This window comes from Glandiceps talaboti, chromosome 16, assembly GCF_964340395.1.
Source record: "Glandiceps talaboti chromosome 16, keGlaTala1.1, whole genome shotgun sequence".
NCBI lineage: Eukaryota > Metazoa > Hemichordata > Enteropneusta > Spengelidae > Glandiceps > Glandiceps talaboti.
In genome coordinates, this window is record NC_135564.1 from 16,607,793 (window position 1) to 16,633,199 (window position 25,407).

Sequence of the window (25,407 nt, forward strand, 5' to 3'; positions counted from 1 at the left end):
ATCACTCTATCACTCTATCTTTGTCAGAAGCCCATGAAACTTTCAAAAAACTAAATTTCTACATGTCATGATGGTGTATGGTAGTAATACGCTATCTCCAAAAGAATGGGTGATTAGGCACCACCAATTTAATTCTCTTGTTTGCCGTCCGCGTGCGGGTAGGTTTGTCAGTAGATTTAGAAAAAACAAACACATTTTGCTCAATTCAAGATTTCCGCGCAAGTATTTCATACTGGAAAGACCGTTCTAATATCTTCAAAATAATCAAATATATCTAAATACATGTGTAGTTGGTTAAGACAACCAAATGTTGGTCTTTACCGTCATATTTCACCAGACTGAGTGCCACAGTATATTAAAGGTACAAATAGAAAAATAATCAACAGAAAAGGGAATTTTATATGTCATGCTAGCATTATGTTTATTCTGTGTTTGTTCTTTTATTTGTATCTCTGCTGCCTGGTAGGGTTTAGGGAAATCCAAGGATGGCAAACAACTGAATATTTAATTGATGGCGCTTCTGTCATAGCACAAATTGATCGTGTATACTAGTATATAATGTTAGTTATGTTTAGCGCTTTCCCACTTTGTGCTCTAAGTAAGTCCTTTACAAGTATTTCCCTGGCTTGGACCTATAGCAGCACAACCATACGTAGTACTTTATATTCTCCCTGAGAAGCATACAATCCATTGCAACCCCTTTGACCACATAGGATGAGTCAAGGCATTAATGTTGCAGCCTATCTAGTCACCAATTATACAGCTGGATTTACTGGAGCAAAATCGTGCATGTGGTTCAACTCTATCTTGCCGCAGGACTTCGGCCATTCAGAAACAAACGCCCGGCATAGCCAAGGCTGGTGCCTGCAGATTCCAAACAGACCCACTTCAACCATTCGACAACTATGACGCCATTGTTTGTGGTATGATGAAACGTGGAATGCCATACAAAAATACAGACACCGTAGAGAATCAACAGGTGGTTTCAATATGCCAGCATTTGGGTAACGTTATACTAAAGCAAGATGACTGATAATCACGGTTTCTTCTTAGTTCAGATTTGTAAATTTTTTTTCAATCCTAGGGCGTTGTTTTTGTTTTATCCGACGGATTAATTATGCTATCATACTGTGACTGAAAACATATTTTATCGTCACTAGTAATCGCGCGACAGTTTTCTAGCTTTGTAACTACCTAATAATATAATTTGGAGTGTAACCATACATTTTCAGTAACATCAGTATCAAACTGCACAGGCGAAAACCCGTCAACGCTACATGTAAGATGTGCTATACTCCGACTGGCTTCAAGGTATAAATCAGTCAACATGAACTGATTGACAAGGCACGAACAAATACATGTAAAACTGTAAATGTACGAGCAGCTGCACTTTACCCAGTTTGAAAGATACGTCGTAGGGGGCGCACCATATTCCTGTCGAATAATGGATAATTATATGCGTTTCAAAGATTAGCATATAATTACTATCTATTCGTTACGTAAGTGAATTCCTGTCATTGGTTGGTTGTTGTGATTCACAGGTGTTGTGTTGGGGTATATATGTGTTTAGAAGTCCTTTGTTCGTCAGTCTCGGTTGTCTCTGCACGATGGCAACAACAGCAAACCCTGAAGGCAGCAGTACTGCCACTACTACTGCCGAATCCTTTCCGCCTGGGGTTGCTTCGCTTGTTACCAGTATTACCGGTTCAATAACGACTGTGGTAGAAAGCAAGTTAGCTCAATTCAAAAGGGAGCTGAGTTTGGACACTTCAGAGGCTATTGACAGCGCCGCCAAGAAAGCAAGGGGCGACACGTACGAATTCCAGAAGCCGGGCAACAAGCAACAGTTTGAACACCAAGAAAAAGTGCTTGACAGCTTGGAAACCGCACTCGATGCAGTCACAAAAGGAGCCATAGAAAAGGCCAAGAAGTCACTTAAACAAGGTATTGGGCTTGTTTCTCAACGTATAAAATTAATTAAATTGGCGGACAAGAGCGACTTTGGCTGGGGGACAGTGAACGAATATATCTCCGACGAATTGGCATCTGATACTGACGATGAAAAACGAATGCAACGCTCGGAGAGAAGAGCTGAACAAAAGATTAAGAAAAAGAAACAACGTTCTCGCTCTGGTAGACAATCTTATTCGTACAATTATGATCAGTATGCTCCTAAACAACGCCAGAGTAACCAGTCACAGAATTTCTCACCGTCCACATCTAACTTCCAGCATCAACCTTTGGCCAGCACTTCTAGCTTTCGCATCGGCCCATGTTTCCGTTGTGGGCTCTGGGGGCACTTGCAGAACAGGTGTACTTCACCAAACAGCGGCAGACAACAACCTCAACCTGCAGCCAGTCAACCTCAAGAACCACGCACATAATTCTGCTAGGTCTCAAGCACTTGATTGTGACAATGATATTGACTTTTCGTTGCAGTATGATAAGACTATTGAGCCAATTTTGTCTAACAGTTCTGTAGTTGGTAATTTGCATCGTTCTCTGTCATTTTGGGAAAGTCAGCTAAATTGTCCACCTTTTGTTAAATCAATTATTTCAAATGGTTACCGCTTACCTTTCTCTCAATTTCCACCATCTGCATTCCTACGCAATAATGCGTCATGTAACATACATCGCACTTTTGTTAGTGAAGCTATAACTAAATTACTTGTAAATAGATGTATATCTGAGCACTCTTCTCCTCCATTCTGTGTTAACCCTCTTTCTGTGGCAGAGGGGAAAAAGCTCAGATTGGTTCTCGATCTTAGGCATATTAACAAGTATTTGGTAAATACATCTTTCCGGTACGAAGACCTGAAAACGCTTGCTCAAATGTTTGGTGAAAATTATTACTTGTTCACGTGGGATTTAGAATCTGGTTATCACCACGTGGACATTTTTCACGGCCACTGCAAGTATTTGGGGTTTTCTTGGGATTTTGGCGGGAAAGTAAGGTATTTCACTTTCAATGTATTACCGTTTGGTTTGAGTACGGCCTGTTATTGCTTTACAAAATTGTTGAAACCATTGGTTAAACGCTGGCGGGCTATGTCACACGCGTCAATCGTCTATTTAGACGATGGTATTTCTGGTCACGAATCGCTAATTTCTGCCAGCGCTGCTAGTATTATTCAACGAAGCGATTTGGTGAAAGCGGGTCTGAATGCTAACGAGCAAATGTAATTGGCAGCCAGTACAGATTGGCGAATGGTTGGGTTTCATGATAAACACGTTACGTCATCAAGTCGGAAATTTCAGGTGCTTTAACACTCGGCAGGTGTTCAGCACGTCAACTTGCGCGTATTGCTGGCTTTTTGATTTCCTTGTCTCTCGCCGTGGGTCACGTTACCCGTTTATTTACTAGGCAAATTTACATGTTAGTCGAGTCTCGGCGTTCGTGGTCGCAGTTTTTACATTTGACGGACCCTGTTGTGCAGGAACTTCGGTTTTGGCATAATAATTTGGATGCACTGAACGGTTTCCGAATCAAACCGAAATTCTCCGCTACGGCCATTGTGTATTCAGACGCAAGCAATACGGGCTTCGGTGGCCATTACCATTACAATGAGCAGTACTTTTATTCCCGCGGTCTATGGGATGATGTTGAACGCGCAGAAAGCTCCACTTATCGCGAACTAAAAGCAGTGCTTTTTGTTTTGGCTTCGCTCCTCCCTTTTCTACAGCATAAGAAGGTACGCTGGTTCTCTGATAATCAGGGCGCGTGTAGAATAATTTCTGTAGGTAGTTCTAAGCTGCTTCTTCAGGATATAGCTGTTAACATTTTCGACATTTGATGACATTCAGTTAGAAGCTACTTGGATTTCACGTTCTGAAAATGAGAGAGCGGACGCTTTGAGCAGATTTATTGACACGGACGACTGGTCGATTAATCCATCATTGTTTGCTATGTTAGATAGTATTTGGGGGCCTCACACCGTCGATCGCTTTGCTACTTACTATATATAATACCCAACTTCCGCGCTTTAATTCTGCTTGTTGGAATCCCGGTACAGAAGCCGTCGACGCTTTTTGTCAGAGTTGGGTGCAAGAGAACAATTGGGTCTGTCCGCCAGTCAAGCTTGTTTTACCTGCCATCCGACATCTTAAATATTGCTCTGGTAGAGCCACGTTGATTGTCCCCGAGTGGTCATCCGCTATATTTTGGCCAGTTCTGCGTCCTCAGCCGGGAAAGTTTGCAGATTTCGTCAAATTTGTAAAAGTTCCCCCTAAAATTGACGAGCAGATTACGCCGGGTAGATTACAGCAATTGCCTGTCGGTTATAAACCCTCGCCATTTATAGGCTGCCCAGATTTCAATATGTTAGCGTTTAGGTTGGAGTTCCCTTGATCGCGATGATGTATTTTTGCTGCGTGGACTCTCTTTCGAGAGTAAAGGGCCATTCGGTCTAGGTTACCCGTTTGCAAGGGCTTATTGGCTTTCGCCACTGTTTACCCGTTATGGGATCGGACTTTCTGTCATAAAAAATTAATTTTTGTTATTTCATTTGTTCACGGGAAATTATTGAACATAGGATATTTACTGTATCTTTTTCGAACCAAAATATTGGCCAGTTCTGCGTCCTCAGCCGGGAAAGTTTGCAGATTTCGTCAAATTTGTAAAAGTTCTCCCTAAATTTGACGAGCAGATTACGCCGGGTAGATTACAGCAATTGCCTGTCGGTTATAAACCCTCGCCATTTATAGGCTGCCCAGATTTCAATATGTTAGCGTTTAGGTTGGAGTTCCCTTGATCGCGATGATGTATTTTTGCTGCGTGGACTCTCTTTCGAGAGTAAAGGGCCATTCGGTCTAGGTTACCCGTTTGCAAGGGCTTATTGGCTTTCGCCACTGTTTACCCGTTATGGGATCGGACTTTCTGTCATAAAAAATTAATTTTTGTTATTTCATTTGTCCACGGGAAATTATTGAACATAGGATATTTACTGTATCTTTTTCGAACCAAGATATTTTTCAGGTAGAGGATTGGAAATCAGAATTGAATAATCCAGCTCTGAGGAATCTATGTGAAACCATTCCAGATGTGATGCTAGCATCGACAGCAGGTAACACTGTATCCAAGTATACCAATGGTTGGATTCGTTGGAAGGAGTGGTGTTCTGTGAATTTATCAGCGGATGCTGCATTCCCAGCCAAGCCAGTTCATATTGCAGTTTATCTCAGAAGTTTATTGGATGGTGCAAAAACAGCAGCACCGTTGGAAACTGCGATAGCGCATCAGATGATGATGGCTGGTATACAAAATTTCGTTGGGGATATTTCTAAGTTTGGCACTCACAGTTTCAGAGCAGGGGGAGCCACTGTAGCAGCCAATAGCAATGTTAATGAGAGATGTTTGGCCAGACACGGCGGGTGGAAATCAACCAGCTCTAAAGATAGATATATTGTCGATTCCCTAAGTATGAAACTCGATGTAGCTCGGTCACTTGGGGTGTAAACCTTCGTATTACACTTGAAACTACTAACTAGCTTTTCCACTCTCGTGGGGTGTTCGACAACCACCGCATACTACCGCATATATTCTGTCTTGTCTTTATTTATTAGTATGATACAGTTTAGTATAGATAAGCCAGATCTTTCAGTCTACTTGTTATCAAAATATCATATAAAACAAAAAATTCATTATAATTACTAGTCATGCAGATTCCTGATCAAATACGATTTGAAACAAATTTAAAACGCTTACATAGTCAAGTATAAATCGATCGATTTACTCAACATAATATGTGTCGTTCGATTCGAGAAAGTGAATGACCCGTTACTGTGACCCCTGACCTCATCGTGTTTCTTCATGCGATGTGTTGCTTTATGGCTACCCAATGGTACAGTGGTTGTAAAAGCAATGTTCTGTGTGCGTCTTTATGGGTGAGTACAATCAAATAACCTTTAACAGGATCCAAAAATCAATAGCAAGCCGTTTTAAAATACATGTTTGCTAATTCAATTGTTAACGTTTGGCTCAATTGTACATGTGCATGTATGTGGGTAGTGTAGTAGGGCATGGCAGTGTGTTCCCCAGATCGACGTCCATCGACTCTACCACACTAGTATGAGAGTCATCATGGCAAGCTGAGGTTTGCACTGTACGTCGCTTATATTATGTGACATTCTCACGGGAATGCTCTGCGCCCTGTAGTTGCATGTCAAACGGCGTGTACATTACAAAATTGTCCGATAAAAATCCGAGATGTAGGAATACTGCTCAATTGCTTCATCAATCCATAATCTCTGTATTTTTTGTAATCAGATTGTTTACGCAGGACTTATTTTTTAACAGTGAAAGTAAAACGTTGCTTTAAATTTTACACTTGACTTGCCATCCCAAGGCGAAAGATACATGCTTTGTAGCCATGGCAACATTAGCATAACAAACAAATATAGGTCAAAATGAACCATAACATAGAGGGCGAAAGACTGGGGAGAGATCAAAGAATGTCGTGTGGATACGTACCCCTGTTTGTTGTTTATTTCATGGTCATGTGTATAACCTCTGCTATCGTTCCGATTTATGACTTTTAAAGGCAGTGGTCTCCTAAAAATCACAACAAACATCGCACCTACACAGTGATACTCTAATAAAAACTTGACACGTTTCGGCGTAATAAAAATCAAATCCATCATGTCGACTAAAATGTATTCGTTTAATTAACCAGTTTACACATGCCCGTGAAACATTTGGCATGTAAGTTCATACACTGCTGTAGACTATCAGGTGCGAACATGCAATCATAGACAGTTCTTACCCACTGCATGATGTAAGTAAAGTCTTTGTTGACATTGCCACAATGACTTGCAATTGAATACAATAAAAGCAAGGTATTCGACGTTTGCAGTGTACCGTGTAGAGGTGGGCCATTGAAAGGGGATCATGTCTCTGAAGGTAAGCGGACCAATACAGAAATGTCAGAACGAGTTTCCAAAATAGTGAAGTATCGGGTCCTTTAGGTATATGACCTGTTGACAACAAGCGGTATGAACGTACGAATATTGACGTTCCGTGACTTGAAATATGTAGACGTGCATCTGCCGATGTCAACAGATTCATTATTGATACAATAACACTTCGGAATTTGCAAGTGAAGACTAGTAATTAGCTCGAAATCCCAACTATGTTATTAAAAGGAAGGGTTTGAAGTGTTCACATTCGTCCATGGACCGGAGGGGGTAACCATGCACCCCCCCCTCCATAAATCTCCAACAAATGTATTTTTTTAATAGGAGTCTACTGAATGAGAACACAATGTTAACAGTGAAAGTGTTGGGATGCACTGCCTGTTTGGCCTCGATTTCAAATCACATGCCAACCATAGAATGGCGGCGAAAGGTAGAGGGTAGAAGTAACATGTTGTCTTCCATACGACACATGCAAGCAAGGACTTTATTATCCATTATATATTTGGAAATCTGGGGGGAAATTGCCTTTCTAACGATATAATGTTTGCCATACATATACCATGAAATGATTTTTTTGGAAGCTTTAAATCGCCGATTTACATGAATGCCAGCATGGACACTTGACGCATTACTTCTGTGCGATGGAAATGAATAATTATAAGGCCGAGTCTGCTGACAAGCGCTTGTCACTAGAACAATATGCTGCTGACAAGCGTGACCTTTGACACCCATTATGATGTGTTTTGGCGTCAAGTGTAAAACGTTCTTATTACCCTTGAAATTGATTGCACTTTATCACTTTATCAAACACCATCAGTTCTTAAAACTGTTAATTTACGTGTGATAGCTCCTGTTTTTTCCAACAACCGCGAAGTCCGCCGCGTACACACATTACATGTACACTTCACCGCCTATATGCTCCATGGCCATGGCCGCGTATGTGATGTAGTACTACGTGCAACGTGTCAACAGTAAAGGTAATTAATCTAAAACAACTAAAGTTTGTTGCATCAATAACATTCATTATTGTGAAGGACAGGTAAAATGCGTATAGTTTTTGTGGTGTTGCGTGGTCTTTTTTACTTGTTTTATCCCATGTGCAGTGATGGCCTCAAAGTAATGACATACAGCTGACGACAGCTCACCGGCCGCGCAAGTTAAACGCCGAATCGTGAAATAAACATTAAATCTCAAGTACTATTAAAGCTGGGGTGGGAAACTTGAAACTACTACAGGAAAACGACACGGTGACGGTATAACTCCATTCCGGGCCTTAATTGTGTCAAAGGTACGGGTCAGTACTATAGCGCACATGTTGACGTCGACCAGGCTGTAGTACACATGTACGCTCGGCGCTTGTCACGAGAACAATATGCTGCTGACAAGCGCTTGTCACCAGACACTCCGTAATTATAATGTGAGTTCTGGTTGATCAGAAAACGAAGGCAGCAAGTAAATCTATTGGCTGTATTATTGATAATGGTGATACACTATATGTATGTTTTCCAATCAGTGGCAACCTTGTAATAGCTCCATGTCATCCCCAAAGTGAAAGTATATTGCTGTAAAGAGTGCACATGCGCAGTAGAGGTCAAAGACCACCTGTTGAAAGCGAGATCATCCTGCAGACTATTTTTATTTGCACGACTGTGATAAAGCAATTATCGTCAAATGAATGGTTAGTTTACAAAAGTGTATTTATTCGTATCACCCGAGAATGAATAAATGACCAGGGATCGATTTTAGAATCGATACCACGCATGTGCACATGATACGTCATTGTACGGTATGAGGATGTACGTCAACCGTACTAGTAGTATTATAGTAAAGAAAACCCCATTACTCTTCTCTAAACTGCAAAGTCCAGTAAGAATTATTAACAGATTTTTAGTGATATGAGTCAATTACTCACAGCGGGCAACCTTGTTGGTTAGTTTTTGGTAAGTTTTGCTTATCGTTGTAAATTTTGACGTAGATTACTCTGTATGTACGTTACACTGTTCTTATCTTGATATTAACAGCATTGTTACCATTCACGTTAGTTTTCTATCGTTCGTTTTTTGGGACAAATGTAAGTAACTTGGGGTCCCTATACTTCATGTTCCAGGCTATGAGACTTAGGTATGTCTCGGTCATGATCACCGTTGCCTAGACTGTGACATTGATGTTTGCACTGTGACATGCAAGTGAGATATTTACCCTGAATGAATTCAAAGTTATGTAACATATACATGTATTTGTCACTTCGTAATGTGGTGGGTTACCTCACAGTATCTTAATATGAGGATAACCATGAAGGGTTTCATATCTTACGTACAAATTTTCTACCCGAATTAACCGACGGTGTGACGCGGGATGGGGCACATAATTGGGTTTGAAATACCATAGACGTGCATTCGCTGAATGTAATTTGTTTCCGATCCGATGGACGGGCACACTTCTTAACATCAGTATTCATTGCAGTACAGGTATGTCGATCGATTAGATTCATTTTAAAGTCCTGATCATTAGAAGGGTATAATGAAAGTGTAATTGGATATCGACTTGAAAAGTGAAAGCCTTTTTCTGCATTTTAATTAAAGACAAGTGATAGCCAGGTGCAAGTGTTGTACTAGCCTGTCACCATATCCATACTATCAGTGGTTTACAGGAGAGATTTGCTGATATTTGCAGAGACGCCAACTCCTTCCCCATTCACGTACGTAAAGTGCAAATTCAAGTCATATCGTGTTTCTTCTAAGCTTAGATACTTCACTTGACATTGTCCTTGTAACACAATGTAATTGGGTGGTGAGAAAATAGTCAATATCAGTCCAGCGAAGGTCCCATGATTATAAACTATTTTTCCTCTAGTATCTGCCTTGGCAATATTTGGTGTGTGCAATCTTTAACGTAAAATATGTATACATGTATAATTAACATCAAGTAATCTTACGGCTTTATTTTTCAAGAGAGACGCTGTTGTTTAATTCAGTGTTATCGAGCTAACGCGTTTACAGACAGGGTTACTTGTTTGGGCTGATGGGAAACCTTCAGGCTCGCTCTGAATTTCCAAACTGATTGGACACTATACGTAACCCTGTTTTCTTATTATAATCATAAAACAATACAGACAATAATGTGTAATTTTTCCATTTTTTTCTGGTCCATCAAAACGAACCTCGCGAAAGGCTTCATATTATACAACTAACTGGTGCGTTCACCGAATGATTACAATTCTGAGAATATGTTATTTGCTAGGTATGCTTCCTTCTGGACCCCCTAACCTACTACCCATGATAAATACGAAAATAACTAATGCTGTATTTAAAAAAAAATCAAACAATTAAACTAACTATAATGTTTTTTCAACTTCCTTTTGTGTCGTTGAACATTCACTGTTCGAAAAATTCAAACGTTTCACGGTCAAGGGAAGTCTTCCCTATCGATATCTGGTCGTCTCAAACTGTTATGCTATGTTGAAAGTATATGCCTTGACGACAAGTGAGATCATCAATCAATACATTATAAATGAAGTTAAAATATTGAATTATTAAGCGTCCGGGAGTTTGCTTCCCTTGATCGGGAACAATATGATAGGGTCTCAAATACACGAATAATTCATGTAATGTGATCGAAAGCGACGCTCATTTCTAAATCTTCTCAGTATAGTAGTGGGGTTTCAGACCGCACGGAGCACCTAGTCCAGTTCCTGCGCTTGATCCAATGTGGAGAACGTAGTTCGGGTTGCTTTGTCGTGCTTGTTTTTGTAAGTAAGTAAGTAATTGATTGGGAAATGTCTCTTTTGTACATGATTCATTTTATCGTCGGGAAGGTTAGATGTTTGGGGTCTACACATGTCAGAGGTGGTTGTCGTGGTTACCACCTGTTGAGTTCGTACCACGGGTCGTATAAGCCAAGGGCACCGTCTAGGGCTTGTCCAAGACCAGAGGTAACGTATTCCTCGGCTTTTCTTCGTGAATCTTCCAAACGCAGATCCGAGGTCTTATCAAGATGATTCAAGTGGACGAAAGTAAGGAATTCGGTTCAGACGAAGACAGTTTTGGTGTCTCTACTCAGCTAAAACCCCACCTTTAAAACCACTTTATGAAAATGACGTATTTTTATTCAACCCCATCCACAAAGGGGATAACTTATTTGCCAACTACAAATACGTACGTAGAACGGAGCTAACATGCTAACATGGCGTTTATATATTTCCATCTTTTACTCATTTGTACACAGATTAACTTGCTGATCCACAAACAAAAGTCCATTTAAAACATGGATTCTAGTTTTGAAGGCAGTGCCGCCACCATGGACAATTTCCGCCAGGAGCACAGAGTGAGGTTGGCTGAACACCCTGAAATTGATTTAGTTGACCTCCGAGAAAAGTTCATCAAAGCTAAAGATATTATCGACATTGCCAGCGCGGATCCGACTTCCAAGAAGGCGGTTATGAATGTCCGGGATGTAGTCGAGAGAGAACAACTGAGAACACCCTGGGTCATATACAGCGACAAGGACCAAAAACTATTGGTATGTGACCAGATGGCATTTGATGGCGTCACTGAGGCCATTTGTAAGTATTGCCTGGCACTCCTGAAGACAGGACCGGTTGAACGAAACGTTGACATTTTGAGCGTCTACATCAAATGTTTGCTCGCTATATGGACTCCGTGTGACCAGAGTCAGTTGATGTGTCTACATTGCAAAGAATCTGGATTTCTTGAGAAGATTATAGAAGAGTTGAAAACGGAGAGGTACACCAAACAATGTGAGGAACAACCAAGACCAGTAGGTGTTATGTTATATGTGTTATATGATTGATATCGCATTACTGAATGTAAATCTAAACTTGTATGAATACCTACTTGTAGTCAACAACTGATGCAGAAAACTCGAACTGGTGGTGGAGGTACCGGTGTGAAAATTCCACAATGATTTTTTCAAACACTCAACCTTTATGTAATATATATAAGACCTTACAAATTGTTTGGTTCCGGTTACCCGACCACACCTAGTGTTTCACTGTCGAATCTAAACTTTTTTACGTATTCGAGAAAAATAAAATAAAATCGTGAAAATTGTGAATTCTTGCGAGCAATAGTGGATACGGAAACTGACATCAACTTAAAAAGACAATATAAAACTGTTATTCCAATCTGTAATGGCTGTACATCTGATGTGAAGAAACCAATAACGCAGAGACCATATGGAAAACAATGGAAAATATAACTACCTGAACTAGAAACTTACACATAATAAAACAATCTACCTACCCCACCTATTCCAAAATTGAGCGTAATCGGAACCACACAGTTTTTGTAGGCCTAAAGTAAAACTTAACGATTACTATAACATAATTAAAAAAAATATTTGCTGTACATATATGTAGTTTCGAGATTAATACATTTGATATACATGTATTGATATATATATGTATATGTATGTATGTATGTATGTATGTATGTATGTATGTATGTATGTATGTATGTATGTATGTGTGTGTGTATGTATGTATGTATGTATGTATGTATGTATGTATGTATTTTACTTTCAATGTCTCATTATGTTTTTATTTATGCTTTATTAACATGAATTAACATAGTATGATTTGTTTTTCTTTACGCGCTCGTTGGATTCTCTTTGTGTGTGTCTTTGTTCGTTCGTTCGTTCGTTCGTTCGTTCGTTCGTTTGTTTGTTTGTTATTTCATTTTTAGCGTGTTACTTTTCAGCACGAATATTCACCATTGAAGCTGTACCTTGGTATAGTGTACAACTGTGCCAAAGGCGGTGTGAATCGGCGATTCTTCACCGACAACGGCATCGCTAAAGCTATACTTCCCTACACAAAATCCAAAAGTGAACTCTTGGTGGCGCTGTCTCAGATGATCATTGCCCATGTGATCGACCAAGGAAGAGAGCAGACAGTTGATGCTGTAGATGATACGTCAGTCACTATTCAGTTTATGCTAAGATTGTTGAATAAAGCAGTCAACTCAACGGCACCAATTCCACCGTCCCAAACCTTCGGGGATATCGCCGCGGAAGGTGCAAAATTTTCCGTTGAGGTAAGCCATCTCAGTAGTATGATGTAAAAGTAAATTCCGAGTCTACTAAAAAAAATATGACGTTTTTCGTAGTATCTGTGGGATATCTGGTATTGAAAATATTTCAGGAAATAAAAAAATCCTAGTCAGATAAAACATATTGAAACGTTCTGTCTATTGGGATGTTTTTTTTCTTGTATCAGGAGCAGACTAGAGACTTCTTACATGATCTTACATAAGCCAACACCGAACTTTATAAAACATTGACCATCTTGTTCCATAGTATAACATATCATTGAACCTACATTATTTCTTCCACATACAACGTTATCAAGTTTATCTTGACTTTGCAAGAAAGGCAAAGGTGGAAATAGAGTCTATTGATACATAATCTATATAATTATCAGGACTTTAAATAATGTACTGGTGATACTTTTTTAATCAACTATGTAATACTTAGTCTGGTCTGATTGAATAGAGTTTTAATGTGTAAATGGAATTACTCGATGCAGAGGATGTGATGGGGGTCACTGTAGTAATTTTTCTAGGTGTCAGTTTGTACATGTATTCGTTTATACATTTATTGAGTGGTATTTACTCATTTACATTGCTTTACATTCAGTCATTCCAATATTCTATTCGTTCGTTCATTCGTCCGTCCGTCCGTCCGTTCGTTCGTTCGTTCGTTCGTTCGTTCGTTCGTTCGTTCATTCATTCATTCATTCATTCATTCATTCATTCATTCATTCCGACATTCACTCACTCACTCACTCACTCACTCACTCACTCACTCACTCACTCACTCACTCACTCACTCACTCACTCACTCACTCACTCACTCACTCACTCACTCACTCACTCATTCATTCATTCATTCATCTATCCCCATTTAGGAAGTCGCTCTGGCCTTGTCAGCTTTGTCGAAGAGCAGCAAGGATAAAGTCAAGATCGTGGAATTGGGAGCTCTTCCATTGCTGGTCCAGTTGATGAAACGAGGAGATGAGAATGAACGATACTACGCTGTCCTGACTGTATTCCAGTTAGCCTTCCATGTGAGCAACATCACCAAGATCAAACAACAGATAGACATGATACGATATCTATTGATAATGAGTTCTGACGTCAGTAGTAGAATTAGACAAGTAGCAGATGGTGCGTTGTGTGCACTGCAGGAAGAAACAGGTAGGTAAACGATGATTTGCAATTTGTAATGTGCATGAAGTTGAAACAATGATTATGCCAAAATAAATCGTGAAAACTTGAATCAGGCTATCATTGGTGAATTCTGAATAACCGTGGGTGGTATATACAAGCAAATTACACTTGCTCACAAAGAGATGTGGCTATAAGGACAGTGTATTCAAAATATGTGTATCCGCCATTAGTATAGAGTCAATTTGGCCACATGATGTTTTTATGTGTTTCGCAATGATGTCGGATGTTTTCTATCTCATGTTGACTCCCCCCCCCCCTGGATAGTCGTACGAGAAGGCTTCGCGCCAAAGTGTCCTCAGACAACCGTGATGATTTTACGGAAATAGCTACCGTTTCCAACAGGAAAATTCCGAATTCCATAGGAATTTTATGATATCAGTAATTTGTTGGTATTTACAACCAGAAATATCTTAACTTGGTGTTGCTTTGTTCAAAATATTTCATCAAATTCATTAACTAAAATCAACAAGATCACATGTTTTAAAGTGTCACGGTACACATTTTTACAGAGGTCAAAATGATATGCAAATTAAGCCATTTTGAAATCCAATATGGCCGCCGACTACTCTATGGTGCAAAATGACAAAAACAATGTCGATTTCCTTGAAAACAAGATTATGAAGACCAATTCAAGCGTCTTCTTTTACTTCAAAAGGACCAGGAATAAGCTTGTGTGAAAGCAGATTTTCGGAGATATTCTAACAACTTAGATTTTCAGGGAAAGCCATTCTTGATGCGGCATTGATGTCTGCACCGTAGGTGACCTTATTTTACATTACTCACCAAGGTTCGAAGACCGAGTCAACAGAGACGATAACGAGTCGACCATCCTCGTCATCATCTACGACTAAGCCTGAGTGTTCTGCCGATGGTCCGGGACACATCATGATCAGTTATCAGTGGGGGTATCAGAAGTTGATGAAGAAAGTGAAAAACTACCTCGAAAAGAAGGGACATAACGTGTGGATGGATGTTGACAAGATGGGCGGATCGTTAACGCAAACTATGGCTAAAGCCGTCAATGATGCATCCGTCGTGCTGGTGTGTGTATGCCAAGGATATGAAGACAGTCCGAACTGTCGACTAGGTAAAGTGTTATGTCGTTGTTTATAAATGAAATTCCCAGTCAGTACCTGTTTACCTGTTCATTATTTTCATAATATTTCACCGGTTACAAAGTTCACTAAGCATTTACATGAAATCGTTCAATTATTCTGATTAGCTGTATTTACCTCGCTCTTTATTAGTCGTTGGTGGCGCTGTGTATTAACCTGATGTCTGTATGTAAACAATTGGGACACTAGGAACAATACAATATGTTCAGCACACAAATACACTAATGAGAAATATTTTAAAGAGGCGCTATCTGTAACTGGTGTATTATGTTTTCCATGCGACAACCAACAATATATATTCACTGAAAATTGTTAAAATACCAATAATTAGACATCGATTTTATCTATAAATAGTATAGCAATGCGATGAAATTGTGATTTATTTGGAGCATCGATTTTTGGGTGCGGACTAAAAAATCAATTTGATCGACTATATTGCACCATGTGTGTACTGCTACACACATATGTGTACCAACAGGTGATTCAATACTATGCAGGGTGTACGATATTGCGAGTATATATGTTATCACATCTAACAAACGGGTTTCAAAAAATTTTCCAGTAAAGTTTTAATTAGCTAGTGTGCCTTTGATATTCCTAAGGTATCCATGTTAATAAAATGTTATTTGGTACACACTGTTCGCAGAGGCTGAGTTTGCTGTAAAACGTGGAAAGCGCATCATACCTCTGAAAGTCGAAAAGTACGACCCCATTGATTGGCTAGGATTGATCATTGGCATGAAGTTTTATATCGACTTTGTCAACATCCCATACAAGGAGTGCGTGACTAAATTATCACAAGAGATCGGTAGCGATGGAACCGGTTCATCTCCAACTAGTAGCAAATCAATGCCCCAAGAACTGACACCAAAAACACGTTATCATCCTGCAAATGCGTGGAATGACGCTGCAGTTAGGGCATGGATGGCAAACAATGATCTAAACTTGTAAGTATAGGATATTTGTTTCATAGGTTCTTCATTCACAAGATGGAGCGCCCTCAAAAAGATTTAGAGTTCATTTTCATCATAGTGTTCTGGCTAAGGGCTAATGTATGCATGTATCCGTACAACAGTAAATTGCGTGTAATGATCCTCAGCGTTCGCACATAGCGGACATCTTGTGGGAATTCTTTACTTGTACAGAGAATTTGAAGTTGTTCCCTTTATCCACTTTCTTGCCGAACTTTATCTACCTGTACATGCAACGTGGTGACACATACGAATATTCTTATGCTATGCATTCACCAATTATTGTGACCTTCTAGTAACTGTACCATTCATAATCCATTGCGCATGCACGTATGTACTCTTTAACTCACTCACTCACTCACTCACTCACTCACTCACTCACTCACTCACTCACTCACTCACCCACCCACCCATCCACCTACTAGTGATTTCATGAGAGTATTAATTTCCAAGTTGTTTTTTACGACTTCCGCACAGTGGCAATTAATTAAGTTGCTTGTTATTATTATTATGACTGTGTTTCCCCATCCACTGGTTTATGTTGCTATAGTTTGATATTGATTGTTGATCTTTTAATTTAACATTGTTTTGTATTTTTATGTAGATCAAGTCGATCACTTACCGGTAAGAATATTGTCTTCATGGTGGATCTACTTCAAAAGGTATGTATCATTGAATTCCTATAATTTATCAAGAAGGATAGAGTGAAAGATTCGACGTTGTAGGCGATCTTTCAATAGCGCCATGCATTCGCGCGCGCACACACCCACCTACACCTAACTACTATATACACCCACCCACCTACCCAGTACCTACCTAACGTAGCAACCTACACATGAACATTGTCCACAACGACGAGTAATTACTTGCTTATCTTTTTTTCACTTTATCCGAGCATGTTTACAATTAAAACAGAAATAATTTAAATAATACAAATCAATTGCAGAGGGCATTGTTTCGGGCACCTATACGCGGGAGGGGGTATAATTGCAATATATCTGGTGAAAGTCTGATCAAAGAGCAGGCGGTCACACGACAAATTAACAAGAGAGACCACAAAGGACAGGTTTTAACAAAATCCAATAATACAAAGTTATCGTCTTTTCTGTGAACATATTTTTCTAGAAGTAGGCATAGTAGAAAATATAGGAACGCTTTTTGCTTTACATCTCAGTGAGGATACAAATACATTTTCCGCTTAATTACCTGATAACTGTATTTTTTCCTTTTAAGGCGCCACAATTTTTCTACACTTTCGTCTACAAAGAACTGGCTGTACGAGACATGGATAGTATGAGAAAACTCACCAATGCTTTACAGAACTTTGAAGAGTTTGAATCGGATTAAACTTGAACTCTGTTATGTATCTATAACCCCCCCCCCCCACTGTGTGTGTGTGGGGGGGGGGGGCGGGAGAGCACACGACTTGTTATTTGATAATACCACAGAGAGTGGAGTTTCCTCTCCACTGCCAGCGATAATACTTAGCCTGAATGAGTGAATGTGACGTCATACAAACGCAAAAAGTCAACACAAGGGAGTAAGAAGAAACAATAAAAAAAATCATAACACCCAATTACATCAATGCAGAATCAACCAGTTGAGTTAAAGCTAGAAAAATATATAAATCTATAACATCCTTTCAGTTTTATTACCGGTATATCAAATACGTTGGAAGCAATCTTTATTAGAAAAAGTGGATTTGTTTTGCAAATGTCAATCAAATTACTGGTCACATAAATTTTGGATTTTATTTATCGGATTAGTTCTGTGTTGTTTTAGTGACATACTGTTCTCAGTATTTAATAATTGATACGTAGTTTTACTTTTTTCTAGTTACTTTGCGTGTAATGACCTGACAACTTCAATAGTTAGATTAATTTGCACATTTCTTTCTTCAAATTTGAACTGTTGCCAAAAGATTGTCAATCTAATGTATAAATGCGTTATAATATTATATGTACAGAAAGTGGATATAAAAAAATACATTAACAGCACTATAGAGGTGTATGCTTATTGAATGTGTGTGTAAATGAGTGAGGTTTGTGGTTATGGTACTGATGACAGTTGTGATGATGATGGTGGTGGTGGTGGTGGTGGCTATGACGATTGTGGTTATGATGGTGGTGGTTGTGGCTCTGATGATAGTGGTGGAGGGAGTGTTGACGGTGGTGATGTTGGTGGTGGTAGTGGTGGTTGTAATACGATGGTGGTACTGTAGTGACAGTGGCTGGTATTTAACTCATTGAACGAAGCGCAAACACATACATACATACATACATACATGAACATACATACATACATACATACATACATGCATACACACACATACATACATACATACATACATACATACATACATACATGCATACACATACATACATACATACATACATACATACATACATACATGCATACACATACATACATACATACATACATACATACATACATACATACATACATACATACATATCAACAGTTATTTATTCAGGATTCATGATAAACATTTTACAAATCACAATGTTTATCCCCCCAAAATCGACTGGACAGAAGATTTACACATTCATGTCTTTACATCTTCTTTGCCATTTTCTGAAAGAGCCTATAGCAGCACTAACACTCAGGTATCGTGCTAACCACTTCTTGGTTTGATGCGGGATGCCAATCAACTTAAAACCAGGTATTACACGTTTGTTAACTGATCCTAAACTGCCGATCACTATGACAACGATTCTACAAAAGAACCCTAGGTTATTAATTTCAAGAGAGAGTACATACATACATACACACACACATATGATACATCAATTGTTTTCATGGTATAAAATTTTATTGATGTCTATTATTGAGTCGTTTTCATGTTATTACAGATTCCATGATATATACCAATAAATATATTTAAAGTTCATTAAACTGTTCTTAAATTTGTAAATTGTCAAAGGAACGATGTAAATATATTGTATGAATAGTAATAGTCATATTATATCTTAGTCATGGGATCAGCCCCTTGATTTGTACGAAACAGGAAAATATAGAAATCTATATATTTTGTGATATGAATAAACCACAACTCACACTTAAATTTTGCAATGAATGTTCAAGTAAATATGTACTTTACAGAATTTAACTGTCGACCCAACTCGTAACTTAATTTTTCAAATAAAAAAAGTAGGCAAGTAACATCAAACCCGCGTATGTACACAATATTATCAACGACTATAGTGGCGACTAATTCCGCGAATATAAAAAGATGAACTCTATTATAGTTTGGTATACTTTTTCAATTGTAAAAAGCAACAGAAAAAGTTACACTGAGCTACTAGGCATATTCACTCAAGTCTCTTACGACGGTAACACTAGTATTTCACTCAAGTACACTCAAGAATGTCATGGATCATCAGAGCCTTTCCAATGCACTACGAAGTCTTCTCATTCCTTGCAGCGTAGTTATACCCAGGTGACTGAGCACGTAGTTGTAGAAAAACTCAGGTGCCTACAAATAAAATAAAGAATAGATTAATTAAATCATCTCCACCTTTGTCTTCTCGCAAAAGTTGCACTGAATCATACAGACACTGTAACAGTGACTTACGGGTTTAGAGAAATTTGGCTATAATGATGATGTGTGCATGTACTATGGAAGCAAGGACGGTTTAAAGAGTCAACATGAATGAAGCAGTGTGATATTTTAGATCTAGATCTCATGCATACAATGATGACTTGTATAAACAAAATGCAGACACTGATATCAGGCAAGCACGTAGAATGATACATGTTATCTCAAAGCGAAAGAAATATAAAATACACATCACTGCAACATATCCAAAGACAGCTAGGACATGAGAACATGTATCTCATTTTCAAAGCGTGTCTAGTATCAATAACAGTCCGTATTTTGTCTATAGCGATCTATTGTAAGCTTTTATATCAAAAATGCTGAGAGATTTGACGTCATCACGCTACCTTACTGATCCTCTAAACCCAACTCATTTCTGTAGTACCTGTTTAGTCGTCCACAGCTACAAACGTTCGTTAACTTTCTATTCTGATCAATTTAACGCAAATAATAATAACGTAGATGTTTTTACATTTTACAATGAAACTGTGCACATGTACCTCCATTTATCTGACGTCACTTATGAAAAAGCTAGCTAGGTTGAGCATGTTCGTGTTCCTTTTTGAATGAATGCATATATTAACTGTAATAAAATTATATCATGTACATGTACATACCTCATCCCGTAGTTTCATTAGAAAGACTAGATCTTCCCCAGTAATCGTTTGCTTGGTTTTACTGTGGATGAGGATTAAAAACAGAGATGATAATATAAATGTCATTTGTATGCATAACACTTTCCACACTGTTGTGAAAACGCTGTATAATAATTAACCCCTATATACCTGTAATAGCACAGCGTCCCTTTTTACATAGCCCCCGATTGGGGAGGAGGGGGGGGGTACAATCCATATAGTGAACGTAGTGAAATTTGGAGATTAGAAATCGTGACTTTACTTTCGCTCAAGAGATGTACTGATAATGGTCTGTCCACATATTCACCATTGTGAATCATAGCCTCAAGGGTTTAGTTATCAAAGTTATCAAATATGTATAATGCTGTCAGTCATTTTTTAGAGAATTGATAATGAGATATTTAGATATTAGTATTCCATATAAAATCATTCGATGAACGTACATAGAATGAATATATGAATAAAATGACTTCTTACTATTCAATTCCATTATCTTTCAACCAGTCCTTCACTTCAGCTGCGCTCCATCTGTTTGCAGGATGCGCTGCGGTCGATGGCCTCGCGTGACCAACAGAGGGCGCCGTTACAGCTGCAATGGCCTCCTTCACAATCTCGCCTTCTTTTGGCTGCATTCCAATCTTACCGCGATCTCCAAGTTCTCGTACAAGTTGTTTCATACAGGTTCCAAAAGCAGTAGTTTTCTTAGCAAAATTGACGTAAAATTTAGTGCCTACGATGGCTCCCAACCAACCACTTGGCTTGTATCTGTCTTCAACCATCAATGGTACAACGTCACGTCTGAGTTGGAATGCATACTCTGCCTCTAGCAGTGGGTGAAGGAGAGAGTATCGGAGAAACATGTGAATACACGATATTGAATACAAGGTACACAATCATGCGGCCTCCATGAACTAGTGCTTTGACATTTACACATTGCACAAGGAGCTGTAACTGAGGTTGATCAGTCATCCAACTGAACAATATATTCACTGAAGATTGTAAAAATACAAATTAGTGATGAACATGTTGACTTGAGGTTGATTTTACCATAGATGTTGGAGAGACAGCGTCTATGTTTTTATCCATAACTAGTACAGTAGCACTTTGAAATAGTGATGACGTTGGGGTCTAGGGTGCTGACCCAAAAATCAATTTGATTGGATTTATTGTACCATATTATGCGTCCGGCTTCATAAGGGACCGGTCAGTTTCTCCAGCCTGGGGGGTGGGGTGGATTCTTAAATCGGGCAGACAAAAAGTCACTGAACCCCCCCCCCCTATCTGTAAAGCCCAAAACAGGCTGACCCCCCTATCACTTAATTCTAAAACATGATGACCCCCCCCCCCCCATATATAATATTTACATGACAGGTATTTTTTGATCGTGACTCAGTGTGGACTGCTTGATTGCCTTGCATCTACTTTATAAGATTCAGGGTTAGCACTATCATAATTATAATTATTGACTGCACAGGGTAAATATATTCAAAAAGGAGTTTAATAGCATCTTGACAGTGAAAGGTAGGGGGGAAGCTTGAGAAGGGAATATGTATATCTCTTATGGGGGTCCTAGGGGGTCTCCCCTAGAAGCCCTGGAGATTTTTTACTCTGAAAAGTCAATTTTGAGACTATTCAGACCCTTTCAGACAATAATTTCCAAGCCTTACAAGACAACACCAACATGTAAAAAGCAACTACATAGGGTTGAAATACTTTTGAAATATACTTTGATAGCATCTTGACAGTAAGAGGGGAAGAGCTTGAGACTGGGATATGTCCACCTCATGTGAGGGGGGTCCTGAGTTCAACACCATTATGACAGTAAAAAGGTTGTTGGTGCATCTGATTGTTGGTTGAATGCATGAGTGACCTCTGGGGGTGAGGGAGTCCTTGGGGTTTTCCCCCTGGCAGATCTGGAGTTTTTTTGCCTGGGATACTAAGGCAATGTTTAGGTTATTCATAACCTTTGAGGTAATATTTCCAAGTTTCGAAAAGCTAACGTAAATGTACGTTTTAAATGAGTTTCCCATATCACATAAAATGGACACGTAACATTAGTATAGGGACATTAGTATTGCATGTATAATAAAGTCATCGGTATGTTAGAGAACTTTAGGTGGTCATACCTAGTGTATAATGGAAACTGGAATCTGATGAGACGTGGTGATTTGTAGTGTCAATAACATGACGAGTAGAACAATTTAGATTAACTTCATTTATAAACTATGAAAATTACCATTACGAAACCTTCAAGTTCACTTTTGCCCCAAACTGCAATATAAGTGAAGCATTGATTGTGAAACAGCCAAGCATTTACATGACATGTTCTGTAACTAGTGTGGTAGCTAGGTAATACCGGTACATGTACATGTGTATATGAATATGTATAGTTATGTTTGAACTAATAAGTAATACTAAAGAATTGATGTAAGAAACAGGGACAAGAACAAATATTGACATGTACCACATTTCAGACAAGGATATATGCCATTGTAGAAAAGGATTTTTTTCTTCCATCACAATCTAAAACACAATGACCCCCCCCATCCACAATTTTCAAAACAGCATGACCCCCCCCCCTACTGCCAATTTCAAAAACAGGGTGACCCCCCTACCAATCCACCGCCCCCCCCCCCCCAGGCCGAAGAAACTGACCGGTTCCTAATTATGACGTTTACCTACACAGGTGATCCAGTTCTGATCAGAGCCTACGATATTACGAGTAAGTCATCAGTAAATGTAACAAAACAGTTTCAAAAGTTGCAGCTGGTGCGGCTTTACATTTAAACGATAAGTAACCATTGAATCAAGACATTCGAACTTACCTACTCTACAATTCGGACTATCTTTATACTTCTGTGACAGACACATTAATATAACTGCAGAGTTTTCGACTGCTTCTGCCATAGCTTGTAATGTTGACCCGCCCATCTGTTCCAAATCCATCCAGACACGGTAGCCGTTTGCTTCAAGTCTTTCCTTCACCTTTATCATCACATTCTGAACATCCCATTGGTAGCTTATCATTACGTGAGGACAGGTTTCAGCTATTTCTCCATCTTCACCATGTTTTTCTGCATTGTCTAACATGTGAAGCATAAAAAGAAACACAGTGATCAATGCTTTTTTATGCTTGGAGTAAACCCTGACTGATCAGACACCACACACACACACACACACACACACACACACACACATACACACACACACACACACGTGCGCGCGCGCGCGCGCACACACACACACACACACACACTCTCTCTCTCTCTCTCTCTCTCTCCCTATATATATATATATATATATATATATATATTTATATATATATATATATATATATATATATATATATATGTTGGTCTGTCCACCCTCCCTCCTTTCGCCTCCCTCTCTCCATCTGCCTTCCTTCCACCTTCCCTCTCTCACTCTCTTGCTTGCTCGCCCCTTCCCCCTCTCTCTCCCTTCCCCCCTCTCTCTCTTCCTCCCTCCCCCCCTCTCTCTCTCTCTCTCTCTCTCTCTCTCTCTCTCTCTCTCTCTCTCTCAATTGCAAGTAAAATACTACATATAACTTTTGATTTGATGTGCAGCACAAACTAACCAACGTATGCTTCGTTAATGTCTTACCTAATAATGGTTGCCAACTTCATACTGTTACGGCAATATGCAAATATATTTAAATATGGGGAACAAGAAATCTTACCTCGTCCTTGTTGCTGGTCCTCAATTACCCACAATGCACCACTCGCTGCTTTCTGTACTCGTTGACTCTCGTGAGATTTGAGTTGTTGCAACGTTTCAATAACATCCGAACTTTCCTTTATCTTGTCCCGGTTTGACTTGTCAAAAGCGAGATTCCAAATCGTTTTGGTTGAGTAATATTGTTCTTTTTCGTCGCCTTCTTTTATGAGTTTGACAAGTAGAGGCAACACTCCAGCTTCCACTATTTTCGGTTTGTTTTTGTCGTTGTTTGTGAGACTGTAAAGGCCCTGTGCTATTTCCTGGAAAAGCAAATGTATATCACGTGACTTCTCATCATCATGTGGAAGACGTACATCCATCGCTAAATTGGAAGATGGCTTCAGTTTTAAAATTCAAAAGTATATTGTTATGACAAAAATATATTCTTCTTGTTGTGATTTTCGAATCCTCGTAGTGGGTGTCATTTAAAAAGGTTATTTCACAAGACCGTGGACGTACCACCCAGTACGTACTTCCATGGTCGGATTTCATAGTAACTATATGGAATGTGGTGAGGTATATATAAATACGATAGAATCATGTTTGAAAATGAAAATGTTTTACTTACCTCTGCTGATATACCAGCTTCTGTGGATGTTTTCTCTGGCGATGCTAGAGCTTTTTTGAAATGTTCAATTAGGAATTCGATGAGATTGTCATCAGCTGCTATGACGTCACTTTGTTCATCGCCTTCGTCTACAACATAGGCCAATGTCATGTATGAAATTGTCTTAACAAACACGTCGGGAGACTTCGTAAAAGGTTCGATTGTTTTCACCGCATCTCTCTCGGCGAAATATTGTCGACTGACACCACCTTTAGCACAGTTACATATAATGGAAAGGTGTGTAGTGATGAATGCAAACCCAATCTGAGTTCAAAGAATAAGAGATATAGAAATTATTCAAATTATACAATACAATACAATATAATACAATATAATACAATACAATACAATACAATACAATACAATACAGTGCAGTGCAATGAAATGCAGTACAGTACAGTACAGTACAATACAATGCAATGCAATACAATGTAGTGCAGTGCAGTACAGTACAATACAATACAGTACAATATAATACAGTACAATGCAATACAATGCAATACAATACAATGCCCTGCACTACACTACACTGCACTATACTACACTACACTACACTACACTACAAT

At 39.0% G+C, this 25,407-nt stretch overlaps 3 protein-coding genes across 4 annotated transcripts; 2 read left to right on the forward strand and 1 right to left on the reverse strand.

Annotated features, from left to right (window-relative positions):
• Window positions 1-1,607: 1,607 nt before the first annotated feature.
• LOC144447175 (uncharacterized) lies at window positions 1,608-5,455 on the forward strand. The gene is made up of 2 exons (XM_078137080.1): window positions 1,608-1,944; window positions 4,965-5,455. Exons 1-2 carry the CDS (start codon window positions 1,608-1,610, stop codon window positions 5,453-5,455), a joined length of 828 nt encoding a protein of 275 aa, XP_077993206.1.
• A 362-nt stretch (window positions 5,456-5,817) lies between these two features.
• On the forward strand, window positions 5,818-17,934 carry LOC144447629 (uncharacterized). 2 transcript variants are annotated; one of them, XM_078137706.1, is made up of 8 exons: window positions 5,818-5,883; window positions 11,137-11,688; window positions 12,630-12,965; window positions 13,838-14,126; window positions 14,947-15,246; window positions 15,921-16,221; window positions 16,850-16,907; window positions 17,479-17,934. In XM_078137706.1, the coding sequence occupies exons 2-8, from the start codon at window positions 11,176-11,178 to the stop codon at window positions 17,590-17,592; spliced, it is 1,911 nt and encodes a 636-aa protein (XP_077993832.1). In that variant the 5' UTR covers window positions 5,818-5,883; window positions 11,137-11,175; the 3' UTR covers window positions 17,593-17,934. The 2 variants fall into 2 exon arrangements, with proteins under 2 accessions (XP_077993832.1, XP_077993833.1); XM_078137707.1 differs by lacking the exon at window positions 5,818-5,883 and adding an exon at window positions 9,530-9,610.
• Window positions 17,935-19,645: 1,711 nt separating this feature from the next.
• Window positions 19,646-24,952, reverse strand: LOC144447176 (uncharacterized). Its single transcript, XM_078137081.1, has 6 exons — window positions 24,803-24,952; window positions 24,197-24,494; window positions 23,325-23,582; window positions 20,977-21,322; window positions 20,482-20,542; window positions 19,646-19,741 (listed from the first exon to the last, which is right to left on the reverse strand). Exons 1-6 carry the CDS (start codon window positions 24,950-24,952, stop codon window positions 19,646-19,648), a joined length of 1,209 nt encoding a protein of 402 aa, XP_077993207.1.
• Window positions 24,953-25,407: the final 455 nt, after the last annotated feature.

Excerpts from the sequence above, each read along its gene's own strand:
- LOC144447175 (XM_078137080.1), top strand. The coding sequence starts at position 1,608 with ATGGCAACAACAGCAAACCCTGAAGGCAGCAGTACTGCCACTACTACT. Across the intron at positions 1,945-4,964 it reads CAAGAAGTCACTTAAACAAG|ATATTTTTCAGGTAGAGGAT; the intron begins GTATTGGGCTTG and ends TTTCGAACCAAG.
- LOC144447629 (XM_078137706.1), top strand. The coding sequence starts at position 11,176 with ATGGATTCTAGTTTTGAAGGCAGTGCCGCCACCATGGACAATTTCCGC. Across the intron at positions 15,247-15,920 it reads CAGTCCGAACTGTCGACTAG|AGGCTGAGTTTGCTGTAAAA; the intron begins GTAAAGTGTTAT and ends CACTGTTCGCAG. Across the intron at positions 16,908-17,478 it reads TGGTGGATCTACTTCAAAAG|GCGCCACAATTTTTCTACAC; the intron begins GTATGTATCATT and ends TTTCCTTTTAAG.
- LOC144447176 (XM_078137081.1), bottom strand. The coding sequence starts at position 24,952 with ATGACATTGGCCTATGTTGTAGACGAAGGCGATGAACAAAGTGACGTC. Across the intron at positions 24,495-24,802 it reads AAGCTGGTATATCAGCAGAG|GAAATAGCACAGGGCCTTTA; the intron begins GTAAGTAAAACA and ends TTGCTTTTCCAG. Across the intron at positions 23,583-24,196 it reads GGACCAGCAACAAGGACGAG|ACAATGCAGAAAAACATGGT; the intron begins GTAAGATTTCTT and ends TTCACATGTTAG.